At 49.0% G+C, this 25,751-nt stretch overlaps 2 protein-coding genes across 2 annotated transcripts; both read right to left on the reverse strand.

Moving 5' to 3' along the window:
* Positions 1-82: 82 nt before the first annotated feature.
* DDX23 (DEAD-box helicase 23) lies at positions 83-15,177 on the reverse strand. Its single transcript, XM_067696374.1, has 17 exons — positions 15,035-15,177; positions 10,530-10,738; positions 10,017-10,121; positions 7,460-7,553; positions 7,284-7,349; positions 6,594-6,732; positions 6,173-6,306; positions 5,924-6,036; positions 5,537-5,680; positions 5,216-5,441; positions 4,762-4,907; positions 4,253-4,430; positions 3,273-3,515; positions 2,681-2,832; positions 2,369-2,477; positions 1,410-1,584; positions 83-972 (listed from the first exon to the last, which is right to left on the reverse strand). Exons 2-17 carry the CDS (start codon positions 10,736-10,738, stop codon positions 749-751), a joined length of 2,457 nt encoding a protein of 818 aa, XP_067552475.1. The 5' UTR covers positions 15,035-15,177; the 3' UTR covers positions 83-748.
* Positions 15,178-18,862: 3,685 nt separating this feature from the next.
* Positions 18,863-25,466, reverse strand: RND1 (Rho family GTPase 1). The gene is made up of 5 exons (XM_067696378.1): positions 25,249-25,466; positions 24,387-24,474; positions 21,669-21,778; positions 20,661-20,795; positions 18,863-19,976 (listed from the first exon to the last, which is right to left on the reverse strand). The coding sequence occupies exons 1-5, from the start codon at positions 25,366-25,368 to the stop codon at positions 19,731-19,733; spliced, it is 699 nt and encodes a 232-aa protein (XP_067552479.1). The 5' UTR covers positions 25,369-25,466; the 3' UTR covers positions 18,863-19,730.
* Between the last annotated feature and the right edge of the window lie 285 nt (positions 25,467-25,751).

The following is a 25,751-nucleotide window of genomic DNA, read 5'->3' on the forward strand; positions in this document are numbered from 1 at the left end:
TGTGTCCAATGCTGTCCTCCTGGTCTTCTGTGGTACCAGGGAGGACCTGGGAGATGAGTTTAGCTAGAACTAAGACACAGCCTTAATATTCGTGTATTTATTCTCAGAACATACAAACTCTTCTCAGAGAATAGAAAACAGAAAGTTCACTCTGACTTCAAGGACTCAGCCAGCTCCCCATCCCCACACCTGCTAAAAAATTCCCCGGGTGAGGGATGCCTAGAGTGCACAGTACCCCTCGGCACAGGAGCCGTGCACAACTCTAAGCAAGGCTCTCCACTTGTTTGATAATCCGAAAGGGCAAACAGCTGTCAAAATGACAATAAGAGTCCAAGATCCATACTCCTCAGTGCCAGATCCCCTGGGTCACCTAGGGCAACGATGGTGCTGCAGCTTACACAGTCACGTCTGTGCCGAAGAAGTCCCAGCCCGGCAGCCAGGTTTGTTCAGTCTAGGAGGCAGTGCCAATTGGCTGCCCCCATACCTGGCAAGAGCTGATGGCCCAATGCAATCCCAAAGCCCGCCGGAGGGGCAGGGCTGGGCCAAAACCTAGGGTAATTTGTTCTCCTTGCCTCCTAGCTTCCTCTCCTCTTACAGCCCCACACTCAGGCCTTCAGAACTGAGGGTCTGGGCCAGGGAGTCTGATTGTTTCCTAAGCCCCCATAAGAGTGCGGACCTGGGAAGAGACGTGAGGGTCCTGAAGAACAGGCTCCAGGGCGCAGCCTCGAACCGCAGGGAGAGTGCTGTGTCAGGCAAAGATGGTCTCCTCCCGGCGCTTCTTGGTGAGGATGGTGCCCGGCTTGTGCTGGGCATCGGGGTGGTTGGCCAGCTCTGGGGGGCAGGAGGACACCGGGCTCTCCAGGATGGCTTGCTTCAGCTCATAGAACACAGCAGAGTCCTCTTTGGTGAGGAAGGTGATGGCCACACCACTCTTGCCTGCTCGTCCCGTGCGGCCAATGCGGTGGATATAATCTGAGGAGGGGGAGGAATGTCACTCAGGGCGCCAGGCCAGATGCCCTCGTGAGCAGTGCGTGAAGCCTCCACTTCTAAAGGCTTCATCCTTGCCACCACGCCTCTGAGGGCAGTAAACACAGCTCGTGCTGCCTGAATCTGCAGTGCCCACGGTGCTCTGCCCGCTAGCACTGCTGATGGTGGCCATCCTACCACATTAAGACGGAGTGGCCCAGCTCCGTTCTTCTCCATACCCAGAAGACAGAGTGCAATCCCAGGAGCTGGGACAACACACCCAAGAGAGATACAGGGCAGGAGCTCTTCTCACTGGGACAAGCAGCCCTAGGCTCAGAGCTGTGAGACTTGACAGCAGGAGCCTCCTCAGTGGAGCTATTCGAGGAGAAACGGGCAAGGAATCTCCCTTTACCTGGATTGAAGCTGCTTTCCCCTGCACTTACCTTCAATGTTTTTGGCCATATCATAGTTGACAACCATAGACACATCTTGGATGTCGATACCACGACCCGCCACATCTGTAGCCACCAAAATATCCTTGGCCCCAGCCTTGAGGTTGGATAGTGCAAACTCTCGCTGCTCCTGGCCTTTTCCACCATGCAGCGTACAAGCATTGTACTGTTGGAAGAATGGTGAGGTGAAGAAAGAGCAATGGGATCATGGAAAGACAGAAGTTAGGAGGGAGTGGACTGGGAGGAGGGAGGGTTGCAGAGAGCAGCAAGGGAGATGGAAAGGGGAAGGAGGCAGAAGAGAACAAGGGCAACTGAAGTAAGGAGAGAACAGATGAGCTGAAGAAAGGGATAGGAGAGATTGGGGGTGGTGGTGAGGGGAGACACAGACAGGGCAAGGTCAAAGGTAAAGCAATCAGGGGTGAGATGTGGAGCCAAACAGATGAGAAGTAGTGAAAGAGAGAATGAGGGTAAGAGATGAGGGTGGAAAGCAGGGACCAAGAAATTTAAGGAAGTTTAAGCCTGAGTGGAAAGGACACACCCTTCCCCTCCAACACCAGTATCAGGAGTAAAGGACACTCATCACTAACATCTCCCTCCTGACAACACCATCCTCTCTCCCAAACATAAATAAACACGAAACACTCTGACCCACTCTACTCCATATCCTCAGATCCTGCCAGGATGTGTCTCATAACCTCTCCCTGGCCCCAGCACACTTGGAGGAAGACCCAAGGCAGCTGTGGCTGGCACTGCTGGAATGGACAGGGAGTCACAGCAATCGACCAAGTCCTCTTTATCCCCATCAACCACCCTTTTCCCTCTGACCCTGGCTTGTTAAATGTTGGAGAGGTTCCAGAGTAGGTAAGCACTGAAAGCAGAAGCCTAGGGGCCCGTCTAGTTTCAGAAAGCAGCACCAGAGACCAGGCATTGCTCTCCCTCCCCAGACACACCCCCATCTTCTCCAGGGATTTGGCCAAGACATCACAGCCCTTCTTCTGGTTGACAAAAATGATGATGGGGGGATCAAAGCCTTGCTCCAAGATTGCCAGCAGCTTTTTCCTGGAGAGAAGAGGAAGAGAAAAATGAGATGCATACTACCCTCCACTCCAAGTGAAATGCCCAACACTGATCTACAAACACCAATTCCAGGATCTCCAATGCCCAGCTCTTCAACACGGCAGAACAGTCGCCCTCCAGCCACCACTCGCACTAAAAAAAGCCTCTTCTCCATTCTGTTTCCCCTGGCTCAGCTGCCCCCATACCTCTTTTCAGACTCTGACATGAGGAAGACCTTCTGTTCCACACGTTCGTGGGGCTTGCCGGCAGAGCCAATGTACACCACAGCAGGTCGCCGAAGATAGCTCCGGGCCAGACGCTCCACCGCTGGGGGCATGGTGGCCGTGAACATGACTGTCTATGAAAACAAGAGGTTCAGCCCTGGGCCCAGGCAGACACATCAAACATCCCACCATCAGCACAGGCAGCGCAACCCAAGCTGCAGAACAGAAAATGAGCCATGGTGTGAGTTTTGACAGAAGTAGTGCCTGACAGAGAGAGAACTGTCCTTTGCCTTCCCACTTCTTTTCCTCAGTGCCTGTTCAGCAGAGTACTTTACATCTTAGGCTAACAGGAAGGGCTGAGAGCATTTGCCAGCACCTGTGGCGGGCAGTAGCATGACTGTTTGGAATCATTTTTCCAGGGCTAAGAGGCTACACTGCTAGGACTGTGAGAGGACTGTACATGGGGAGCCATGCCTCACCATTCTGGAAACATGCACTTGCCTAGGGCAAGAAGGGCCCTGGAGCAGGTCTGGCAACTTGCCCAACTTTTCCCAGCCTAGGGAAGCAGCCTTACTTGGCGGTACTTATGTTTTCCTGACTCGAAGTTGGCCAACATCTTCTCAGGGTCCTCGGCCTCATCCGTGTCCGGCTTCTGGTTGCTGACAGGCATGTGCTCCAGGATCTTCTGGACGTCTGGCTCGAAGCCCATATCAATCATCCTGTCTGCCTCATCCAGAACCACATAGGTACAGCGGCTCAGCACCAGGTAGCGGTTCTCCAGCACATCAATCAGACGTCCTGGAGTAGCAATCACTATCTGGGGGGTACAGTGGAATCATGTGTGGCCCCAGCAGGTACCCCTTTCTTCTCTCTTCTGTGAACTATCCACCCAATAGATCCCCAATGCTAAGGAACTTTGACCCCAACCTCCAGTTATGTTTGGTAGTGAAAGTTCCTGAGAAGTGGCATGAAATCACTTGTTGCTACCTTGGATTTTTTTCAGGAATGAATGGGGTCTCTGAGTAAGGTCCAGGGATTAGACAGAAGAGGCAACATCAACAGAACTTTCTTCGACGGAAGAGAGACTAAGCGATACTATGGAGGGGGTTGGATAAAGGGATTACACTAAGAAGCCTGCAGAAGACTTGATTCCTACAGCAGACTTCTCGTAAAAAGCTCTCCTCCCCTACCCTAAGAAGAAGGCAACACAAAATCAACGACATGGTCTTTCAGAGCGATTAAGAGCACAGCCTTCACATATGAATCTCAGCTCTGCCCATCACCAGCTGTGACTTTGGGCAAGTTATTAACCTGATTCTCAGCTTCACCTGTAAAATGGAAATACCGTTATCTATTCTCTTTAAGGTGGTTGTGAGAATTAATGATATACAGAGTACAATCCCTGGTGCATAAGTCCCCCATAAATAACAGCACATACATACATACCAGCCCCTTTCTTCATTTACTGTACATCTATGGCAGAAACTAGAAACAGAGCCCCCAGACAGAGAGCCCTCCCAAATGGCGGGCTGGCTGCTGGCTAGGTGAACAAACCTCACAACCCATGCGCAGCCTGAAGCCCTGGTCTTCTCTGGAGATGCCGCCAATGACAGCCACAGTGCGGATGCCTAGCGGCTTCCCAAACTTGATGGTCTCTTCCTCAATCTGCTGAGCCAGCTCACGAGTGGGGGCCAGGATGATGGCATAAGGGCCCTGGTCTGACTCTTCGATCCTGTGGTAAATGGGGCATTCCACAGTTTCATGAGCTTTGGTTCTCATCCAACCACAAACAGGAGCAAGACAAAGTCACTCTTAAGGGCAACTAAAGGGAATGAGGAGGGTGGTGGGAAAAGAATGTAACAATTGCTCTTAAAAATCAGACGTCGGGATAGCCAAGCTCTCCAGGGAGTGGTCCTTGCCAGCAATAAAATCATACACTTCTTTGATATCATGATCCAATTATTCCCTAATATCACCCAGACTAAAGGCTTCTGATTATAGACTTAAAAAGAAAACCAAATGCTCATTTGCCATTTTCACCAACTGGTGTCAGCTGATGTCACCTGTCAATTTTGGGGAGAGTGGTAATCCAGACCAGCAACGGGATGAGGAAGGCTGCTGTCTTGCCGCTGCCAGTCTCAGCCACTCCAATGATGTCACGATTCTGTAGCCCAATGGGAATTGCCTGACGCTGGATAGGTGTCGGCTCCTGTAGTGACCCAGAGACAGTAACGTGTACAGGCAAAATTATACTACCTGGGCTGCTGCTGACAGAGTGGGCACATATGCTAGCACAATGGGAGGACACCAAGCACAGTGAACAGGAATGGGACCCGAGAAGAAACACAATCAACAAACAATACTTCCACCAGAAACTGAGAGACGTCACCTTGGTGCCCACTGGCAGAGAAGGCACTGAACAGTCTAGGAACAAAGTTCTCTGTTCTCAAATTAAATCCGTACCCCCTAGAATCTGGGAACACGTAAGGCCTTCTGGTCCAATCTGCTCCTTCATACCTTGTAGCCACACTTATCGATGACCTCCAAGATGTGTGGAGGCAGAGAAGAGTCTTTCCAGGATCGGATGGGATTGGGGATCTTGCCACCTTTGGTGGTGATGCTGTAGTCCTCACGGAAGATCCGCCAGTCCCTGTCTGTCATCTCATCCAACTTCTTCTGGGACCAATGCCTATCATCCCAGCGTTGCTTGGCTTCCTTCTTACGAAGTTTGCGGAGTCTTGCCCTGGAGCAGGACATGGGGAATGAAGGGGTTCGTATCCTCCATCTCCTTCCTGTAGACTCGGCTCTGCCCAACCACCTGCAGCCCTGCCCACTCACTCCTCCTGCTCCTTTTCTTCCAGCGTCCGCCTCTTCTCCATTAGGTCTCCATAGAAACGTGACTGCTCTCGTTTCTGCTGCTTTAGGTCAATGCCTGCAATGAAGCCTCGCCCCAACAACTGCACCTGGTGCCGTTCTTTGTACCTGGGATTGAGAAGAGGAAGAGGAAAAGAGAAGGAGCTGCTAAGCACAAGGATGGAGGTGCAGACTACCAACATTACCAGTTCCCCTTCCAGCCAGGGTCCTTCATCGCCCAGAGGGCTGGCTAACTACTATTTTACCCATCTCCTCATCCCAGCCTATCTTACTTCTATCTCTGTAGTCACTGGTTCTCTCTAGCAACTGCCTAGTTTAAAAGACCTAGCACTGAGGCCTGAAGACACTCACAGGGGGTTGTAGTCAATGGAAGTGTCCTCAGATGCATCCCACTCAAAGACAAACTTGCGGTCATTGAGATGCCTCGTCCGGCGCCGCTTCTTGATGCCACCCAGGTAACGCTCCTGCCCGGGCACAGAACACAAAGCCCATCAAACGGGAGGCCCAAACCTCATATACAGAGATCAGACTGGCCCAACAAGCAAGCCTCCTTAGTGTGTGAGGAGCGTGGGGCCACGAAGACAGAGCTGAGGCCTGCACCTTAATGGCATGCAGTTCCTTGCTCTTATCCTTCTCCTCCCGGATTTTCTGCCGCCCTTCCTCATCCTCGTTTCCATTGGTCTCCCGCTCCATCCTCTCCCTGCGTTCCCGACGTTCCCGTTCCTGAGGGTCTTCTGTAGACCAAAGAAAGCAAAGCTGCAGAAGAACTCAGTGGAAGAAAAAAGAGGGCATGGAGGAGATCCAGACAACAGACACCAAATGCGTAAAAAAATGGGGGGGGGAGATTTATGATACAAGGGAAATGGAGACCTAACAGAAAGATATTTTTCTCAGAAACTTGCCCCATCCTTCCTTCTTCCAAACTCAGAGCAAATAGCTTTCTAGCTCTCCTAAGTTACACCACAATCCCATTCCCACCCTTCCCTACCCTGTCTAGGGGCCACAGGGTAAGAAAACGAACCCAACATTTTCCTGCCCAAGTCTTGGAACTGTTTCCTTTTCTTCCTCTCTTCCTCAAGCATCCTCTGCCGCTCCTCCACCTCCTGCTGCCGTCGCTTTAGGGCTTCAGCCTCTCGTTCTGCTTTGGAGAGGAACTTGGGCTACAAAACAGATTACAACTGTAAACAATGATCTAGGAACAGGGTATAATCACACCACTGATGGCAAGATGGCAGGGAGCCCAAAAATATTTGCTCAGGCATTAAACATGTTAAGGAAAACATAAATAGGCCCAGGACCCTGTTACGGGCTAAACTGTGTCTCCCTCAAAATTCACATGTTGAAGCCCTAGCCTCCAGTACCTCAGAATGTGACTGTATTTGGAGACAGAGCCTTTAAAGAGGTGATTAAGGTAACCTGAGGCTCCAAGGTTGGGCCCTAAACCAATCTGACTGTGTCCTTATAAAAAGAGAAAATTTGGACACACAGAGATACCAGGAGCATACACACACAGAGGGAAGAGCATGTGAATATGGAAAAGACATCCATCTACAAGCCAAGGAGAGAAGCCTCAGAAGAAACAACCCCATCTGATCTCAGACTTCTAACCTCCAGAACTGTGAGAAAATAAATTTTTGTTGTTTAAGTCACTCAGTCCGTGTGTTCTGTCATGGCAGCCCCAGCCAACTAATACAGACCTTCAAGCTCTTACCTTAGCCTCAGCTTCTTCCTCAGCCTTTTTCTTGGCCAGAAGTTCCTCCAGGGATAATGGCTGGGCCTGAAGATAAAACACAGGACTTCAGTCCATAGAGGCTCTCTCCCTATGAAGAACAAAGTTGGGCTTGAACTGAAGAGGAAGATGAGGAAAAAAATCCTTCCTCTTTTTACCTTAGGCTTCTTATCACCATGTTCATCCTCTTCATCCTTCCTAGAGTCTCTGTCTTTCCGAGATTTAAAATCTTTTCCTCGGCCAGGAGATAAACTTAAAGGCAAAGGAACAGGAAAAGTGATATGGATCACTCTTAGCCTAGCCCCTGGATGAGGCTCAGACTGAGCTCGCCAAAAGAGGATGGAAGTTTTCCCACGACTCAGCAAGACTGGCCCACGGTCATCCAACATGTCCTGAAGCTCCTTTTGCAGACCTGGTCACTCTGCCTGCTCTGAAACCTAACAATGACCCTATCTTGGCCCCATTCTACCTGAATCTCCTTTTCTGAGACTATTCTCTTCTGGGAAGTGGATCTTCACTACTGATATCAAAAATTATTTCCTCCAAATATTACTCAGCCATAAAAAAGAAGGAAATATTACCATTTGCAGCAACATGGATGGACCTAGAGATTATCACACTGAGTGAAGCCAGACAGAGAAAGACAAATATATGGTATCACTTATACGTGGAATCTAAAAAATAATACAAATGAATTATTTACAAAACAGAAACAAACTCACAGACACAGAAAACAAACTTATGGTTACCAAAGGGGAAGGGGGGCGTGGAAGGCTAAATTAGGAGTATGGGATTAACAGATACACATGACTATATATAAAATAAACAACAAGAATTTACTGTAGGGACTTCCCTGGTGGCACAGTGGTTAAGAATCTGCCTGCCAATGCAGGGGACATGGGTTCGAGCTCTGATCCGGGAAGCTGTCACATGCCGCGGAGCAACTAAGCCCATGCACTACAACTACTGAGCCTGTGCTCTAGAGCCCACGAGCCACAACTACTGAGCCTGTGCTCTAGAACCCGCGAACCACAACTACTGAGGCTGCGTGCCACAATTACTGAAGCCCGTGCGTCTAGAGCCCGTGCTCCACAACGAGAAGCCACGGCAATGAGAAGCCTATGTACCACAACAAAGAGTAGACCCCGCTCGCCGCAATTAGAGAAAGCCCGCGCACAGCAACGAAGACCCAACGCAGCCAAAAATAAATAAATTAAACTTTTTTAAAAATAAAAAACATACAATTAAAAAATTTCTTAAAAAAAAGAATTTACTGTATAGCACAGGGAACTATATTCAATATCCTGTAATATCCTATAATAGAAAAAAACCAGAAAATATACACGTGTGTGCGTGTGTGCGTGTGTGTGTGTGTGTGTATATATATATATACGCGAAACTGGATCACTTTGCTATACACCTGAAACTAACCCCATATTGTAAATCAACTATATTTTGATTAAAAAATTATTTCCTCCAAACAGCGTATGCATGTCAGTAGAAAAAAAAAAATCCTGCATTACTTGAGAATACACAATAAATTTAGCCGACATGGCCACCCACATACACCCTTCCCAGATACTGCTATATATGTCCTTTCCTCATCTCTCCTTCCTACCAGCCCCAGCAATCTTTCCCCACACCTGCTATAAGCTTAATATGCAAGAGATCTCAACCCCACTGCGTTTGTTGCAAGAATTCTATTCTTTGCCCTGAATTCTAATCTACAGATTCAGGGCCTAATAAAAACTTTGTATAGAAAGTTTCCAGGGCTTCCCTGGTGGTGCAGTGGTTAAAAATCCGCCTGCCAGAGGCTTCCCTGGTGGCGCAGTGGTTGAGAGTCTGCCTGCCGATGCAGGGGACATGGGTTCATGCCCCGGTCCGGGAAGATCCCACATGCCGCAGAGCGGCTGGGCCTGTGAGCCATGGCCACTGAGCCTGAGCATCCGGAGCCTGAACGTCCGGAGCCTGTGCTCCGCAACGGGAGAGGCCACAACAGTGAGAGGCCCACGTACCACCAAAAAAAAAAAAAAAAAAAAATCTCCCTGTCAATGCAGGGGACATGGGTTCGAGCCCTGGTCCGGGAAGATCTCTCATGCCGCGGAGCAACTAAGCTCATGCGCCACAACTACTGAGCCTGCGCTCTAGAGCCTGTGAGCCACAGCTACTGAGCCCGCGTGCCACAACTACTGAAGCCCACACACCTAGAGCCCGTGCTCTGCAACAAGAGACGCCACCGCAATGAGAAGCCGGCGCACCACAACGAAGAGTAGCCCCCACTCGCCGCAACTAGAGAAAGCCCACGCATAGCAACGAAGACCCAACGCAGCCAAAATATAAATAAGAAACAAATTAAAAAAAAAAAAAAGTTTCCAGAACAAAGAGATCAAGATACTGGTGCATTAAGCTATCCCAACAAATGTATGTTGTACATTCTGGTTAGAAAACTGAATGGTCCGATGGAGCTGTTTTGTTGGGTGGTAACCTTTTCAAACTAAATTCTAAGAACAAGCTGACCCTCAAGAAGTGGTGACTTCACTAACTGGTTATCCTTTCTAAAGAAGGTGTGTGCCTTCTAAAAAAGACAGTTCTACTATAACTGCCAATAGGATTCGCTATGGAAAATTTACTTTCCCCCGAAGCTGAGCCAGCTGAGATGCAGAGAGGAAGCGACCAGAGTGTTGCCCTAAAGCCCACTCCCACTCCCTCAGGTACCTGGATCGCTTGCGGTCCCGTCTGTGCCCATCCTTATCCCGATCTCGGTCCTTCTTATTCCGATCACGCTCCTTATCTCGCTCTCGTTCTTTGTGCCGGCGTTCTCTGAAGACACCACATTTAGGAAATTACATGACACTTCCTGAGTCCTGAGTATCCTGCTTCACTGCAGCCCTAAGAAGGTTCCCATGCTCTTTTCTCCCCAAAGTAATATGTTACAAATTGGAAAATGTGTTTCCCAAGAAGTTATGAGGGAATTCTAAGAAGGTCTAAGAGCTCAGAGCTGTACTGCTAAGTATCAGTGGCAATGATAGGCCATGGATTATGTGAACAGATGAACTATCTTCCTTGATCATCTGGACCTTCATCTTACAAGTTCCCTATTAACCTTTAAGAACTAAGAGAAATGTATGAAAGACTAATGCCCTAATATGGAGGCATCAGAGGAACCAAGAATAAAGGAGTTTGAAATGTACACTCCCTTTTCACGTAACAAACAGAAAATTACTTTACCTTTCTGTAGACTTGGAACGGGAACGGGAACGAGAACGGCTGCCTCCTCGACGCCTTTCCCTTGAACGATGCCGTTTCCTATCTTTAGATGGGGAAGACTTCCGGTCTCGGTCTCTATCCCGTTCTCTGTCAGGAGTCCGAGATCGCTTCCTTTCCTCCTTGGAAGGTGAAGCCTCACGGTCCTTCTTATCAGCCAGCTCTCCTGCCATCTGTCATGGGTAAGAGGAGTATTTATTATGTACTAGGTACTGCTCTAAACTTTTTACAAATAATTTACTTAATCTCAAAACAACCCTCTGAGGTAGATATATTGGTATGCATGCTTTACAGATGAAGAAGCTGAAGCTCAGATGTATAAAGTAACTTGCCTAAGGACACACGGGTGTTAAGTGTCAGAGTTTTAGGCAGTCTGGCTCCAGAGGCCCATTCTTATTCATTAATGCTATGTTATTTCTCTGGGATTCCTTTTTGTATATATTCATTTCCAAAAGTATACAATGAATACACCTTATTTTTATAATTAGACTGCAAGAGTATTAAAAGAAATGTTAATGAATAGTATACTAGCTATCTCTAGAAACATCTTGTTTTGCTTATCTTAGGAGTCTATTGTGTCTGCCAGCCCACCAGGATCAGTCAACGTATATACATCTAAGGGAGATAAGTTCTCTTGAGCTCACAAAGAAAGCTCAAAAGAGAAAAAAGGAGTTTAACTTAGAGATTTGGGATTATGATCAGCACCTCAAGGAAACCTAAATTCAAATAGAGAAACTCACTTTTACTCAGATTAAAAGAAATGTATTTCTAGTTATACAATGGCAAAAACTTTGTGAAGGGTACATAGGACTCCATACACTTTGGTTTTACGACTTCCTTCCTTCCTACAATTATTTTAGAATTTAAAATAAGGGAGGGAGGAATGGAGAGAGGGAAGGAGGGGAAGAGGGAGGAAGAAGTGTACCAGAAACTAGAGATCACAGACGTTCTGACTCATGTTCCCTACTCAGATTTTCACAGCCTTGATTATGATCCAGTCCCATGAAAAGTTTGAGCAGGAATTTGTTCTGTCCCCATACTGCCTAGGGGACATTGAACACCATGCCACACTGTCAACTGTCCTTCAGACTACAAAATTTTCTTCAGCCAGGTGCTAAATTCAGACAGCAAGTCTGAATCTGCCTCTATTCCACCATCACCACCACCATCCCTAAGCCTCAGGATATTTTCAGAACTTACTTTAACCCCAAATGGTTCCAAGGAAATAACAGTTCCCTAAGCTTTAGCTTATGATCCCCCTTTCCCATGTAATTCCTGCCATGTATTTTTAAGAAGGGAGAGTATGTAAAGAAGAGAAAAAAATGAACAAGTAGCACTTTCAAAAGGCGGAAACAACCCATTTTACCTCAAAATTGCCAGTACGTCATGCATATCACATGGAAATTATACTTATGTCTCGTCCACTTATAGCCCTAAGAAAACAATCCAGGGACTTCCCTGGTGGCACAGCGGTTAAGAATCCGCCTGCCAACGCAGGGGATACGGGTTCAATCCCTGGTCTGGGAAGATCCCACATGCCACAGAGCAACTAAGCCCATGGGCCACAACTACTGAGCCTGTGCTCTAGAGACCGCAAGCCACAGCTACTGAAATCCATGAGCCTAGAGCCCGTGCTCTAGCCCATGCTTCACCTCAAGAAGAAGCCCGCGCACCACAACGAAGACCCAACGCAGCCAAAAATAAAAATAAATAAAATAAAATAGCCCTCTTCTATTAAAGAAAAAAAGAAAACAATCCAGAGGAAAGGCCATCTTCTCTATAAAGCATCCTGGGCATCAGCATTCTTTCGACAAATATTCACTGAGTACCTGGTAGGTGCCAGAAACTATTCTGCGTACTAGAGGTACAGCAGTAAACAAAACAAAGTCTCTGATCTCATAATGCTTAAATTCCAGTGAAGCACACAACAGTTAGGCAGAACGATAAGAGAATTTCAAACAGTAATGAGTGCTAATGAAGAGAGTAAAACAGGGTGACATGATGGGGAGCAGTATGAACAAGAGATAGAAGGCTCTGGAAAGAATTTTTTAGATGACATGTAAGCTGAGACTTGAATGATGGGAAATAGAGTCTGCAAAAATCAGAGGAAGAATTTATTGGGCAGAAGGGACAGTAAGGCACTGGGGCAAGAACTAGCTTAGCATGTTTGCCAATTAAAAATAGACTCGTGTGGGACTTCCCTGGTGGTCCAGTGGTAAAGAATCTGCCCTGCAATGCAGGGGACAAGGGTTCGATCCCTGATCGGGGAACTAAGATCCCACATGCTGCGGGGCAACTAAGCCCGTGCACCACAACTACTGAGCCCGCACGCCTCAACTAGAGAGCACGTGTGCCGCAAACTACAGAGCCCACGCGCTCTGGAGCCCGTGCACCACAACTAGAGAGAAGCCCACGTGCCGCAACGAAGATCCTGCATGCCGCAACGAAGACCCACCGCAACCAAAAATAAAAATAAAAAATAAGTAAAAAAAATAAAATAGATTCGTGTGAGCAATTCCTTGGCGGTTCAGCGGTTAGGATTCAACACTTTCACTGCTGGGGCATGGTCTGATCCCTGGTCAGGGAACTAAGATCCCGCAGGCTGCACAGCAGGGCCAAAACAAATAGACTCATGTGGCTCAGTGGCAGTGACCAAGGGGGAAGACTGATTCGCGATGAGTTCAGGGAGGTAGGCAGGGGTGAGATCATGGAAATGTGTTTCAGGCCAGGGTAAAGGAACTTGGATTTTAATCTAACTGCAGTGGGAACCTTAGAAAGGTGATAAACAGGAAGTGATGTGGTCTTATTTTACATTTTCAAAGAATTACTTTGGTGACTTGCAAGAAAACATACGGTAGGGAGGCAACAGTGGACACAGAACCACTGAGAATGCTATTACAGTAGTCTACACAAGAGATGACAGTGGCTTGTTCTAGGAAAGTGGCAATGGAGATGAAAAGAAGTAGAGGGCTTCAGGGTACATTTTGAAGGCAGAGCTGATAGGACTTACTGATGAAGGGAGGAAACAAAGAGGAGAGACAGATGTAACTCCTAAATTTACGGTCTGACCAACTGGTTAAATGGTTCACGGTGCCATTAGTGACCAGAGGAGACTGGGGAAGGAAAAGACTTAGAAGAAATCAAAAGTTTCATTTTGACCATGTTGAGTGTAAGATGTCAATAAGAAAACCAAGTGGAGATTCCAGAAAGGCAGTTGAAAATGTAATTCTGCAACTCAAGAGAGAGTCTGGAGACAGTAACTTGAATTATCAATATATAGATTGCTTTTAAAGCCATGGGACGCTAAGTGATATTACCTAAGTAGGCATTCTAGTTAAAGAAGAAATTAGAGGAGGACCCAGGATTGACCTCCGGAACACTGTAACATTTAGAAGTCAGGCACAGGAGGAGCCAGAGGGGAAAACTGGAAAGAAACAACAGCCAGTGAGAAATAAGAAAAAATGGTAAAGTACGGCATCACAGAAGTCAAAAATGTGTTTCAAGGAGGGAGGGGTTACCTGTGTCAAGTGGAGAAAGACTAGAAGATAAAGCAGTGACCCTTGCATTTGGAAAAACAGAGATGGCTTGGCGACCTTTGACAAGAGCTGTTTCAGTGGCATGGAGGGAGTAGAAGGCTGAGTGGAGTGAGCTTAGAAGAGAATGAGAAGTGCAAATAAGAAGAAAGTAAACGTAGGAAACTTTTATTATAGGTTCCACTTATCACAAACCTCCACATCTTTGAGTTCCTCAGTTCTTGTAGGGCAGGGGCAGAGTCTTTTTTTCATTCAATGAACTATGTACTAATCAAGCATCCACTATATGCAAGGCACCACGCTAGGCGCTGTGTGAGTTACAAAAGGAAATCAGGAAGATCCTGTCCACAGGAAGCTTACAAAACAATAGAGGGTTATGAGACACATAGCAAGATGCAGGCTCAAATGAATTATTGCAGGAGTTCAAAGAAGAAGTTTACTTTCACTTGTAAAAGGGAATTTGGAAAGACTGTAGAGAAAGTAGCTCTTGAGCACTGAAATATAGGTAGAATCTGAAGATGTATAACTGAAGGTGCCAGGAAGAAGTCATTCCCGGAAAAAGAAATAATACAGGAGGCGCAGAGGCGGGAAAGCATGACTGGTTCTGGGAGAAAAACCAGAGTTTCAGTTCGGCTGAAGCAAGGGCTACTCGAAACATGAAGGAATAAAGTCGGACTGAGGGTATCACAGGTGCTGTGCGCGTGGGAAAAGGTCTGACCTGGAACATCGTCCAGGGACCTGCCCTGTGCCCCCAGGAGCCAACACTCCCGCTGGGGCCCGCGCCCTTTCGCTCCTGCCCGCCAGAGCTTTCCAAGCTCGTGCCCCTTCCCTGAGGCGTTCTTCCCGTCTTATCCCGGAGACAAGGGCCACCGCTGTGCCCTCACTCTCGCCTTCTCTGCAAGCTGCTGGAAAACGCTTCCATCGCCCGAGACTCACCACTCTTGAGTCCGAACCGCCCAACGCGGCCTCAACGTCGCCGAGCAGTCGCCATCTTCCCCATTTCCTGGTCGCCGGGCTGCTCCCCAGGCCGCGCGGCAAGCTGGGAAGGCGAGTTCCTGGTGCTGAGCAGCGCGGGCCGAGAGCGAGCACCTGAAAACTACCAATCCCAGAATACACGGTGAGAGCGTCGGCCCCTGGCCGCGGGGGCCGCTGGGCAATGTGGTTCGCCAAACATTTGAGTCTGCGGGAGGAAGTTTTTCGTGGGCCGGCTGTTCTCAAAAGGTTTTTCTCTCCGCGAGCGCAGTCCTCCTGGAATATGCTGGTTTTCCTAGAAACTGTAGTTAATGACATCATGGCCTGTGGCTTACAACGGAGAAATTTAAGGCCTTCCTTAGATAGCACGTAATTATAACCGGCAACTACAGTGACAACTATAAATACCGTTTATGGAAAAGCGTTTTTACAGAAAATCTTTGAGATAGATTATTAGCCCTATTTTACGGGTGGACAAACTAAAAGTTAAGTTACAGGAGCAGCCTAGTATTTCCCAGTGAGGGTGGGACAATTCACGGTGTGAGACTATCCCAGGTTTAGGAGGACATTTTAGCAACCCTGGCCAGGCGGCAACACCCTGGTTAGTGTGACAACTCAAAATGAGCCCACACAATGGATTCCAAAGGCCTCCTGGAAGGATGGTATCTCCTGGGCTGTGGCACCTGGTTTTCTCAACATTCCAGATAGGACTTGCCTTCCTCACTCTTTTGCTGTTTGGAATCTGGCCAGTTGTTTGGGTTATCTTAATACTGTTTTGTTCTTTCTTTCTCCTAGTTTCCTCTTTTCAGTCCTCCAATGAGATTTTTTTCCCCCAAAATTGTACTTTCACTTTGTTTCTCTTTGGTCACATGGTTCATAATTCTACCCCCCTTCCTCCCAAACAAAAACAAAAACTCTGGCAACTTCTAGGACGGTTTAGATAGATACCAGGAAGTAACTAATGCCTCTTTCCTTCCCTTTTTCCCATCACCAGCTTTTTGGTTTCAATCCCACATAGCTTTAGTTCTGGTTTTTCTCTCTGAATGTGTTCAGTTCTACTGAAGCAGAGCCTAGGATAGGCCCAAATAATCCTAAAGCTCTGAGCCTCAAGCATAAAGGCCCAAATTAACTCTGGGATAGGCACATTTCTGCTCTTAGAACTCTGCAGTCTTTGAGCTGCCCACTTGGACCTCACAGAGAGAATGGAAAAGTTGTCTCAGGTCTGTTGGGTGTAATTCACCCAGTGAACACTGGAGGGCTATCCACTCACAGAGTGGAGCTAACAATCAGACCAAAGGTGGAGAGCTGCGGTTGCTATTTACTAAGTATTGATACCTCCTAGTACCCAACTCTGTGCTGGACACTTAACTTACATTACTTTTTAAAAAAAAAATAAATTTATTTATTTCTATTTTTGGCTGCGTTGGGTCTTCCTTGCTGCACGCGGGCTTCTCTCTAGTTGTGGCGAGTGGGGGCTACTCTTCGTTGCGGTGCGCGGGCTTCTTACTGCGGTGGCTTCTCTTGTTGTAGAGCCCGGGCTCTAGGCACACGGGCTTCAGTAGTTGTGGCACGCGGGCTCAGTAGTTGTGGCACGCGGGCTCAGTAGTTGTGGCTCATGGGCTCTAGGCGCATGGGCTTCAGTAGTTGTGGCGCATGGGCTTATTTGCTCCACGGCATGTGGAATCTTCCTGGACCAGGGCTCGAACCCGTGTCCCCTGCACTGGCAGGCGGATTCTCAACCACTGCCTCACCTGGGAAGCCCTAACTTTACTTGTTCTTCTAATAGTATAAGATGGGCATTATCTCCATTTTACTGATAAGGAGATTGTGGCCCAGAAAGATTCTAAGTCCACATAGTCAAAAGAATGGAGCCAGTATTCAACTCCAAGTTCATTTAATTTCAGAGTAGATACTCTTTCCCCATTTCCAGGCTACCATTCTCAGTCATCTTTAAAGATCAGTAAATTGAGACCCAGAAAGTTGATGAAGCTTGTCCAAGTTCAGAGTGGCAGAGTTCCCCCAGTACTGGTGCACACCTCTCTCACGGCACATGTAAGACATTGAGCTTAAAGGATACTTGCATGGTTTTTCCTACCCTGCTAGTTCTTTCACAAATATGCATCTTTGGAGATGGAGACAGAGGGACTACATTCTAGTAAGGACCATAGGGAGAGAGTCTCCTAGTTAGGTACCGCATGGCTAGCAGTAAGGGGCCCATGGAATTACAGTTAACATTGAGACTGGGTTTGAATCCTGACTCTACTACCTAACCAGAGTATGATCTTGTACAAGTTATGTGGAATCTCTGGCTTTTCTATTTCTTCTTTTATAAAAGAGGGATAATAATACCATTTGCCACCCAGGCTAGGATAGCAGAGCAGTAAAAAGTGCATGTTCTGTAGAGAACAAACTAGTGGTTACCAGAGGGGAGAGGGAAGGGGCAATATAGGGGTAGGGGGAAAAGAGAGTTATTATGGGATTATATGAAATCATGTGTGTGAAACTTTTGAAAATTGTAAAGCACTATAGAATTTGAAGACTCATTCAATTTTTAAAAAGTGAAAAAAAAATTAAATGGTTAAACTTAAAAAAAAAAGCACATGTTCTGGAGCCAGGTTGCCTGGATTTGTATCCACGTTCTATCACTTTCTAGCTGTGTGACCTGAGGCACATGAATCTCTCTGAACCTCAGTTTCCCTGTCTGTAGAATGACGTCAGTAGTACCCCATAGCGTTATCAGAGGAATAAGTAACATATAAAGAACTTATAAGCAGCCCTGACCCATAGTAAACATTTAACAAATGTTAGCTATTTTCATTTATGAGGTTAAATGTGATAATGTAGAGAGGATCGGGAGTTTGGGATTGGCAGTTTAGGACGAGAATATGAAAAAGAATATATATATATATATATATGTATAGGTATAACGAAATTACTTTGCTGTACAGTAGAAATTAACACATCGTAAATCAACTATATTTCAATAAAATTTTTTAAAAATACTAAATTGAAAAAAATGTGAAATTGTAGGTAAAGCACTCAGCACAATACTGAGCACATAGTAAGTACTCAATACACAGTAACTATTTCCAGTACACTGTGAAAGTTGGAAAAAAGAGCTGTAAGCAGCTGAAGAGAAGGGATGTTAAGGCCCCTGAGCTGCCATCAACAGGCCATGGACTTGGAAGTTGCAGAAAGCAGAAGGCATCACCTCGCCTTGAACTCAGAGGAGACCAGAACCCTTGGAACCTCCCAGCCTTGGCTTCAGTCTGTCTATCTTCTGCAGGGGTTGGGATCTCAGCAGCTTGGATCTCCTTCTGATGATTCCGCTGAACCTTGTCTCTCTCCTCTAGACTCTCCATAGGGCAATGGTTCTCAACCACGAGTGATTTTGCACTGAGGGACATTTAGCAATATCTGGAGACATTTTTGGTTGTGACAACTTAGGGGTGTTACTGACACCTAGCTGGTAGGGGCCAGGGATGCTGTTAAACATCCTCCAGTGCACAAGACAGCCTCCACAACAAAGCATTATCTAGTCCAAAATGTCATTTGTTCTGAGGTTAAGAAACCCTGCTCTAGGGCTAAGGAGATCTTCATTGGCTTAGCAGGACTTGGGTGGGGAAGGGGATGAGGCAGGGGGTGGGGCAGAGGGAGGAGATCCTTGTTGCAAGTGCCAGGGAACAGTGGAGGCAGCCACTCTGCAACCCACAGAAAGGACCTCAAGACAGCTTTTCCTCATTATCGAAGACCAAAGGGAACAGAGACAGGAACTAAGAATACGGAGCCAACTTCTTTATATGTACTATATTGTTCAGTAATAAATAGGTTTTCTTCTTTAAACACAGAACATATAACAGACTGAAACACTCCCCCCTCCCCCCGGTTCCAAAGACAAGAGTCTATAAAACAAATGCCAGCTATACTGCCCTAAGGGCAGAAAAAGTCTGGTGACCCCCACCCAGCCCTGCGTCCTGCAGCACCACCACCCCCATGCTGCAAGAGAAGGGGGTCTGGGGCTTCTCCCTTGGACCCTGGGGACTTAGGTGAGAAGCATGTGAATGTATGATGTCACCTCTCCATGAGGCATGGGCTATGCAAAGATGAGGTTTCCTTCTCATTGGCTCTGACCAGCTCCTGCTCTTCTGATTTCAGTTACCAGTTACGAAGCACCTGGGCTCAGCTCCCAGAGGAGCTGCCTCTTGGCTTCCCCACTCTCCATTCCTCTGTGGCCTCCTCGGAGGGGAAGGGAAGGGCTCAGGGACCCCTCCCATCCCCTGGCCTGCATGGAAACGCTGTGTGGAAGAGGCATGATGCTGAAGGTGAGGCTCCTGTAGGCCCCCAACCAAAGCCATGAGGCCAGCATGCCCCCCCCCAAAAGCCCCACACCTTTCCTGCCTCTGGAGCGGAGGGCACTGGGGCAGCTGGCCCCTCCACCACCTAGTGCCTGGCTTGGGGTGTGATGGTTCTTTCGCAGTGTCAGGTCCTCAAGCTGGGCCCGGCTCTTTCCTTGTCCCATTCCTGTCTCCTTCCAAGCCCTCACCGTGGCCGTCTGAAAACCTCACATCCAGTGTCCTAAATTGTCTCCTCCTCCCTCTCCCCATGCCTCTGCAACCCAAGGGGGGAAGTGGGAGGTTGTCTCCCTTCTCCAACCCCAGCTTCACATAATGGAACAGCTTTTGGCCTTTTCCTTCTTGAAGGTGGAAGAGATGAGTTCGGAACGACTGGGGAGGTGGAGCAGTCGCTTGGAGAGGCTTCGGACAGGGCTCTTCGGGGGCACTGGGCTGGGCTTGTTCAGACACACCGTGGACGCCGTCCGGAAGATGCTGTGGATACTCTTTTCTGAGGTGAAAGCCGAGCCTTCCAGGTAGATTTCCGCACCCAGCTGCTTGGCTATTGCACAGCCCTGCGGGAGGAGTGAGGTCATCAATGCAGTGCCCCAAATGGCTCTGAAACACTGCCTTCTAAGGTCAGTGGTCCTCCCCAGGGCTGCTCCGATGGACCCAACTGCCAGTCTCCCACCACCACCCTCTGCTGATTATCTTCTGAAGGTGAAGCCTGACTGCACCTTAAGTCACCTGGCACACTTTTTAAACCATACTGATGCCAGAACAAGTAAATCAGAATTTCTGGGGGTATGCCGAGGCGTTAGGATTTTCAAGAGCTCCCCGGATGACTGTAATGTGAAACACTGGTTTAAAAGAAACGATCCTTACACTTCCATGTGCATAAGAAGTTATCCAGGGACTTAATTAAAAATGCAATCCCCATACTTTTCTCCCAGAGTGACTCTATAGATAAGGAGTCAGGAATTCTAAAAAGCACCTCTAGTGATTCTAATGCAGGTGGCACACACAGGAATGGCTCACCTGCCAAACTATAGCATGAATCTGGGTAAACTGGTACCCAGCACCTCTATCCAGGTAACTAGTTTCCTGATTACAGATGGCCCCACAGAACACCAATTCTCTCTTGCCGTAGTGAGTGAGTGTGAGCAGGGGCCACATTTCAAGCCCTCTCCTGTAGCCTTCCCCAACTCAGCCCCCAACACACACGAGGGCCCCCCCCCACACACACCACACACACACACCTGCTCGTAAGAGATGGGTGCCTGCTTCTGGTGGGACAGCTCCATCAGAGTGCTCAGGTCTGTTCGCAGGTCTGTCTTACAGCCAATAAGCAAGACGCGGGTGCTGGGACAATAATCGAGGATTTCCGTCCTCCACTGAAGAGCCATGCAAGAAGATGGGAAGGAGGAAGGAAGGAGAGTCAGTGGCTGACGGACACCCGGAGAAACCCAGTTGGCAACATCACACACACCATCCAGTACACCACCAGCTCAGCCCTCCCTCTGAGTCACAGCACCACCACTGCACTAATTACATCATCTTCCTGCCCATGAGGGCTTTGGGGCCACAGGAATGCTGTTCCAAGAGTCTGTCCCCAAATTCAACAGCCCAGTCACCAGAGAGAGCACGGAGGCAAATCTCCCACTCTCTGGCAAGCATATGGGGCATGGGTCTGCCCCCTCAACCCAGAGGGCTTCACAAGTCCAGAAAGCCAAGAAGAAGCCAACCGGTCTCTTTCCAAGGGAAGGAAATAATCCCAGAGTCTTCTGGGAAACTAGGCTAGTTCCACAAGCTTTCCTGGGACTCCTCAGTATGGGCAGACCTTGCTACTCGGACCAAGGCATTTCCTACCAGCAGTTCGGCTCAGGCCTGCCTGGCTTGCCCAGTCCAGAAGGCCTGGGATCAAGGTCAATGAAAGCTGCCACCAAAAGGCCCCTTCCCCGACCCTCAAACCATATCACCAGACGGTTCTCTACTCTCAATCCCTCACTTCCTGAGTCTCAACACTTCCCTCCCTTGCTGGGCCTCTGACAGAGCAGTGCAGGAGAGGGGCAGAGGCAGGATGCAGAGGGGACTGGAGATCTGGGTTCTAGTCCTGGAGCTGTAGCTAATGTGGCCTCAGGCAAATCTCTGCCTTCCCTGGCCTCAGTTTCTTCCTGTTACACAAGAGGGGATTAGATGACAAGGTCCCCAAGATTCCTTTTTGTTCTCAGGCTGAGCTAGAGATAGCAGAGTTTATCCAGCCTTACCTTCTTGAGTGCACTGTCCACTGTCTCTGGACGGCTGATATCAAAGCATAGTAATACTGCATCTGAGTCGCTATAGCAGAGTGGACGGACATTGTCATAGTAGGGAGATCCTGGTAGAGACGAGAGAGAGCTGATGGTGAGCCATGGCATTCTCCCTCCCTACAGGCCTAAACCAAAAGAGCCCTGGGAATACCATGCTTGGTCCCTTAGGTGAGATGGCCCCACCCATGCCCCAGGGGAATGTGCTCCAGTGCGGAGCTTGGGACCTGACCGCCTTCTGCGGTACAAGAATATCATCTTCCTTAGTCCTAAAAAAGGGAAAGGGGGCAAAATGAAAGGGAGGTGGAGTATAATTTGGCCCTGTCTGGATCTCCTACAGTGGGCTTAGTTGAAGGTTCGCCAGTTTTCTGAGTCCCAGGGGAAGCTGCTCCTACCCCTACAGAGAGACCAGGCCTTGTTTAAGGTCTCTTTTCTGGAGTCTGCCTGCTGCCCAACCTCTGCTCTAGGGTCTCCCCAGTGAAGGAACAAATCTGCCTGTTACATAAGTGGCTGCCCCGCTTCTTTGCCGTGGGGTCAGAACTCTAGGAGGCTGGCAGGGGAGGGAGAGCATCAAGAATTCAGTGTCCCACTCCTCCCACCCGAATCAGCTTACGCTGTAAAGGGCACAAGGAAAGCTGCAGCCCCTATCCCAAGATCTCAGGGAGGCGTTCTCAGAGACAGCAGCACCCATAGCTGGGATTTAGAGGCTCGAATAAGGGTCCTTCACTGGGAGGGGAGTAGGCAATGCAGACTCAGGTGGTCCAATACGGGAGAATGCTAGGGGTTGAACCTGCCCCCCTCCACCCTGGGGAAGGAAGAGTAGCAGATTTGGAACCCAGACAATCCGTGCTCAGAATAGCAAGCAGCCCCTCTCCCTGAACCGCAATTGCCATGGAAACTGGGGGGAATCCAAGCTGAGGCGGTGGGGGGGGGTTAGTTGTTAAAAAAAAAAAGGAGTAAAGGGGAGTTGGGATAGCTGCTTGCTCCTTCAGCAATTGGTCCCCATCCCTCTCTGAGGTGGGGTCTTATCACAGCATCACCGAGCAAAGGGAGCACTGCAGCACTGGGGAAGGGGGAGGGGAGGACGCCTCCATTCTGGCTCCAAGCGATCCCCCTCCCCTAAGACCAGCAAGTGAATAATGGGAACAGGTTCAACCCTGGCCCCAGTGCTGGGAAGCCCCATCCCACACACCCCTGCTTCTCCCTCTCCCTTGTGGGCACTTCATTTGCAAGAGGGAGTTTGAGGATGACCGATAGCCTGCAACCTTTCAGAACTCGGGGGGTGGGGGACGGGCTGGGGGGATGCGACACAGGGAACAGAGACCACCTTGCTGACTTTCCGTTATCTGGACTGGGATTCAAGGGCTGCATTCTGACTGTGAGAGGAGAAGGAGGGGCTCTTTGGGGTGGTGGTAGTGAAAAGAGATGAGCTGCAGTAAGATTCTGGGAAGATTGAGAGGTGGGCAGAGCACAGCAGACGAAAAACCATACATCATGCAGCCACGCTGCATTCCAGTCCAGTCCAGCCAGCACAGCACAGTCCAGGAAAACCAGAATCCTGCCTCCCAGCCCCTGGAACTGCAATGGAGGAAAGCATGCCTCCGTTGAGGTTGAGGAATTTGTTTTGTTTCGGGGAGTGGGGAGCAAAAGGAAGTCTCATTTTCCGTTTACCCATCCCCTACCTCCAATCTTTCGAGACCTCAAAATTGGATGCTGGGAATAACAGCTCTTTGGAGGAGTAGGATGGCATATTTATATGTAACAGGAAACCCCTAGTGATTTATAGTTCCTCTTAAACTCAGCCTGAATATGCATTTTTTGGAGAGAAGTGGATTTTATTTTCTTTCTCCTATTCCTGGCTTTTAGTCCTTAATTATGACTCTGAGCTCAGTCTATTAAAAAAAAGGGCTGGGCTAAAGAGATAATGAAGGGGTCAGAATCAAAGCAAAGGATAGACTAGCACTGAAGGTTTAGGGATGAGAGGCTTGAAACATACTGCTTTCTACGATCCAGAAAGACAGAGCCCAGTCAGAGCCAACAGCCCCCCCAACTAGGTACAACGTGCCCATGCCCCATATTAAGCCCCCACCCTCCAAAACACTGACGATGCATCGCTTCATCCCTCAGCCGCAGAGGTATGACAGTGGGGCTGAGCTGCGGCAGGCAAGCAGGCAGCAGTGGCCTGAGATGGAATGCGGGAGAGAAAACTGAGTCAGGAGCAATATTTCCCCCAAAGCAGGCTTGTCTCCTTGCCTCACCCACAACGGCCTCCAGCAGCACTGCCTCCGCCTCTTCTTTGGCTTTGCTCTGGGGCAGTAAAGCCTGTGTGTGCGTGTGCTGGGTGGCAGGGAGTGGAAATGGAGAAGCCCTAACTGCCTCCTCCAGTAGTCTTCCGGGGTCCATCCACCTCACCATCTCAGCCCTCTGAAGGATGGAGCCAGACCCAGAGAAGTGAGTAGCTTCTGGGGTTTATCCACTCTGAACCCCTGGACCAGCCAACTGAGTTGGCCAAACTCTCCCCACAACCCCAACCAAAGAATCTTCAGGTCCCCTTCTTTCAGTTTCCAGCAAGCACCAAACTCCTTCTCCCCGTCAAAGAGGGAAACAATTTCTAAAAGACGGCAGCTGCAGCAGACCAGTAGGGGTGGGAAGGCGGGGACTTGGGGCCAGCAGTCTTACCTGAGGTGTCCCAGAGACTGAGCTCCACTCTCTGTTCCTCTGTCTCCAAGCAGGCTGTGTAATTCTCAAACACAGTGGGCACATACGTCTGTGAAAAGAGAGGAACTATTCACACCCTGGGCGTCCCTACCCTTGTAACCCTCCAGTTAGTGCTGGCTACACAAGAAGCCGCTCATCTTAGTGAGACACGAAAGTGTCAGGAGATAAGGAGAGGAGGGGATACCTGGGGCAGGAGGGACCACATGGGACAGAGGGAGGGGAGCGTAGAGGCACAGACAGTTTGCTCCATCAGAGTAAGAAATGTGAATGACTGCCTGCCAGGGACAAGCCCCCCATATCCTAGATGGTTAGGGAGACACACACAAAGATTCCTCTTGTCCCCAGATTTGTCTGTCTTCCAATGTCACAGCCACAAGCCAATTCTAGCGCTTTATCTTTTCCCCACAAGCCCCTTGGACCAGCAGGGCAGCAGAAAGGAGCAGCAGAAGCCTGCCTGGGGACAAGCGCATAGAACCTTTGAGGATGGGTGAAGGGATGGACAGGTATTACGTCAAGAAAAAACCCCAGACTCTCAAATGCTTCCAGTTCCCTCTCCCAAGAGCAGACTCCAGGATGAAGGGAGGTAGGAGGGAATTTGATGGGGGGACCTATGGGTGAAGAGGTGAGGAGGAGCCTTCGGGGCGGCAGAAGTGGAACAGGTCTCAGGGGAAGCTAAGGCAGGGCGGTCCTCCAGCCAGAAAGCGGCTGAGGATGGGGAGGGGTGGGGCGGGGTGAGACAGCTCCCCTGGGCGGGTGGGAATCTACCCCCAGCTGGCATACGGGCAAGGAGGAAAGCTGGCCAGTCGTCGGGCGAGCAGCTCACCTCGGGATAGCAGTCTTTCGCCAACACCTGTAACATAGCTGTCTTCCCACACTGCACATCCCCCACCAGAACGAGCTTACATCTGGCCACGATTGGCTGGGGGGCCCGTCTCTCCTTCATGGCTGCAGCCTCCGCGGGACCTGGACTCGGATTCAGAGAGGATAACGTTGCGCCAGGTGCGTCTCAGCACACGACCCAGCCCGATTCCCTGTGTCTCTCCAACTGAAAAAGAGGCCGGCACAGCCTCCTTATATCACCCTGGCTGAGCCAATCACAAGAGGGGGCGGACTCTGCCACAGCCAATCCCTGAGGTGGGATCCCCTCCAGCAGCCAATGGCAGGAGGTTCTGAGTCAGAGCCCTCTTTCTCTTTCTCTGAAAGCTCTTTCCCTTTCTCTTAAAGCTGCACCTTTGCTTCCTCTGAAAGGGGATTCCCACGTTGTTTTGCATTTGTATTGGGGTTGGGAGTAGGAGGGGGAATGAAGCAAAATTTAATGGTCTTGTG

This window comes from Pseudorca crassidens, chromosome 11 (genome assembly GCF_039906515.1).
Source record: "Pseudorca crassidens isolate mPseCra1 chromosome 11, mPseCra1.hap1, whole genome shotgun sequence".
Lineage (NCBI taxonomy): Eukaryota > Metazoa > Chordata > Mammalia > Artiodactyla > Delphinidae > Pseudorca > Pseudorca crassidens.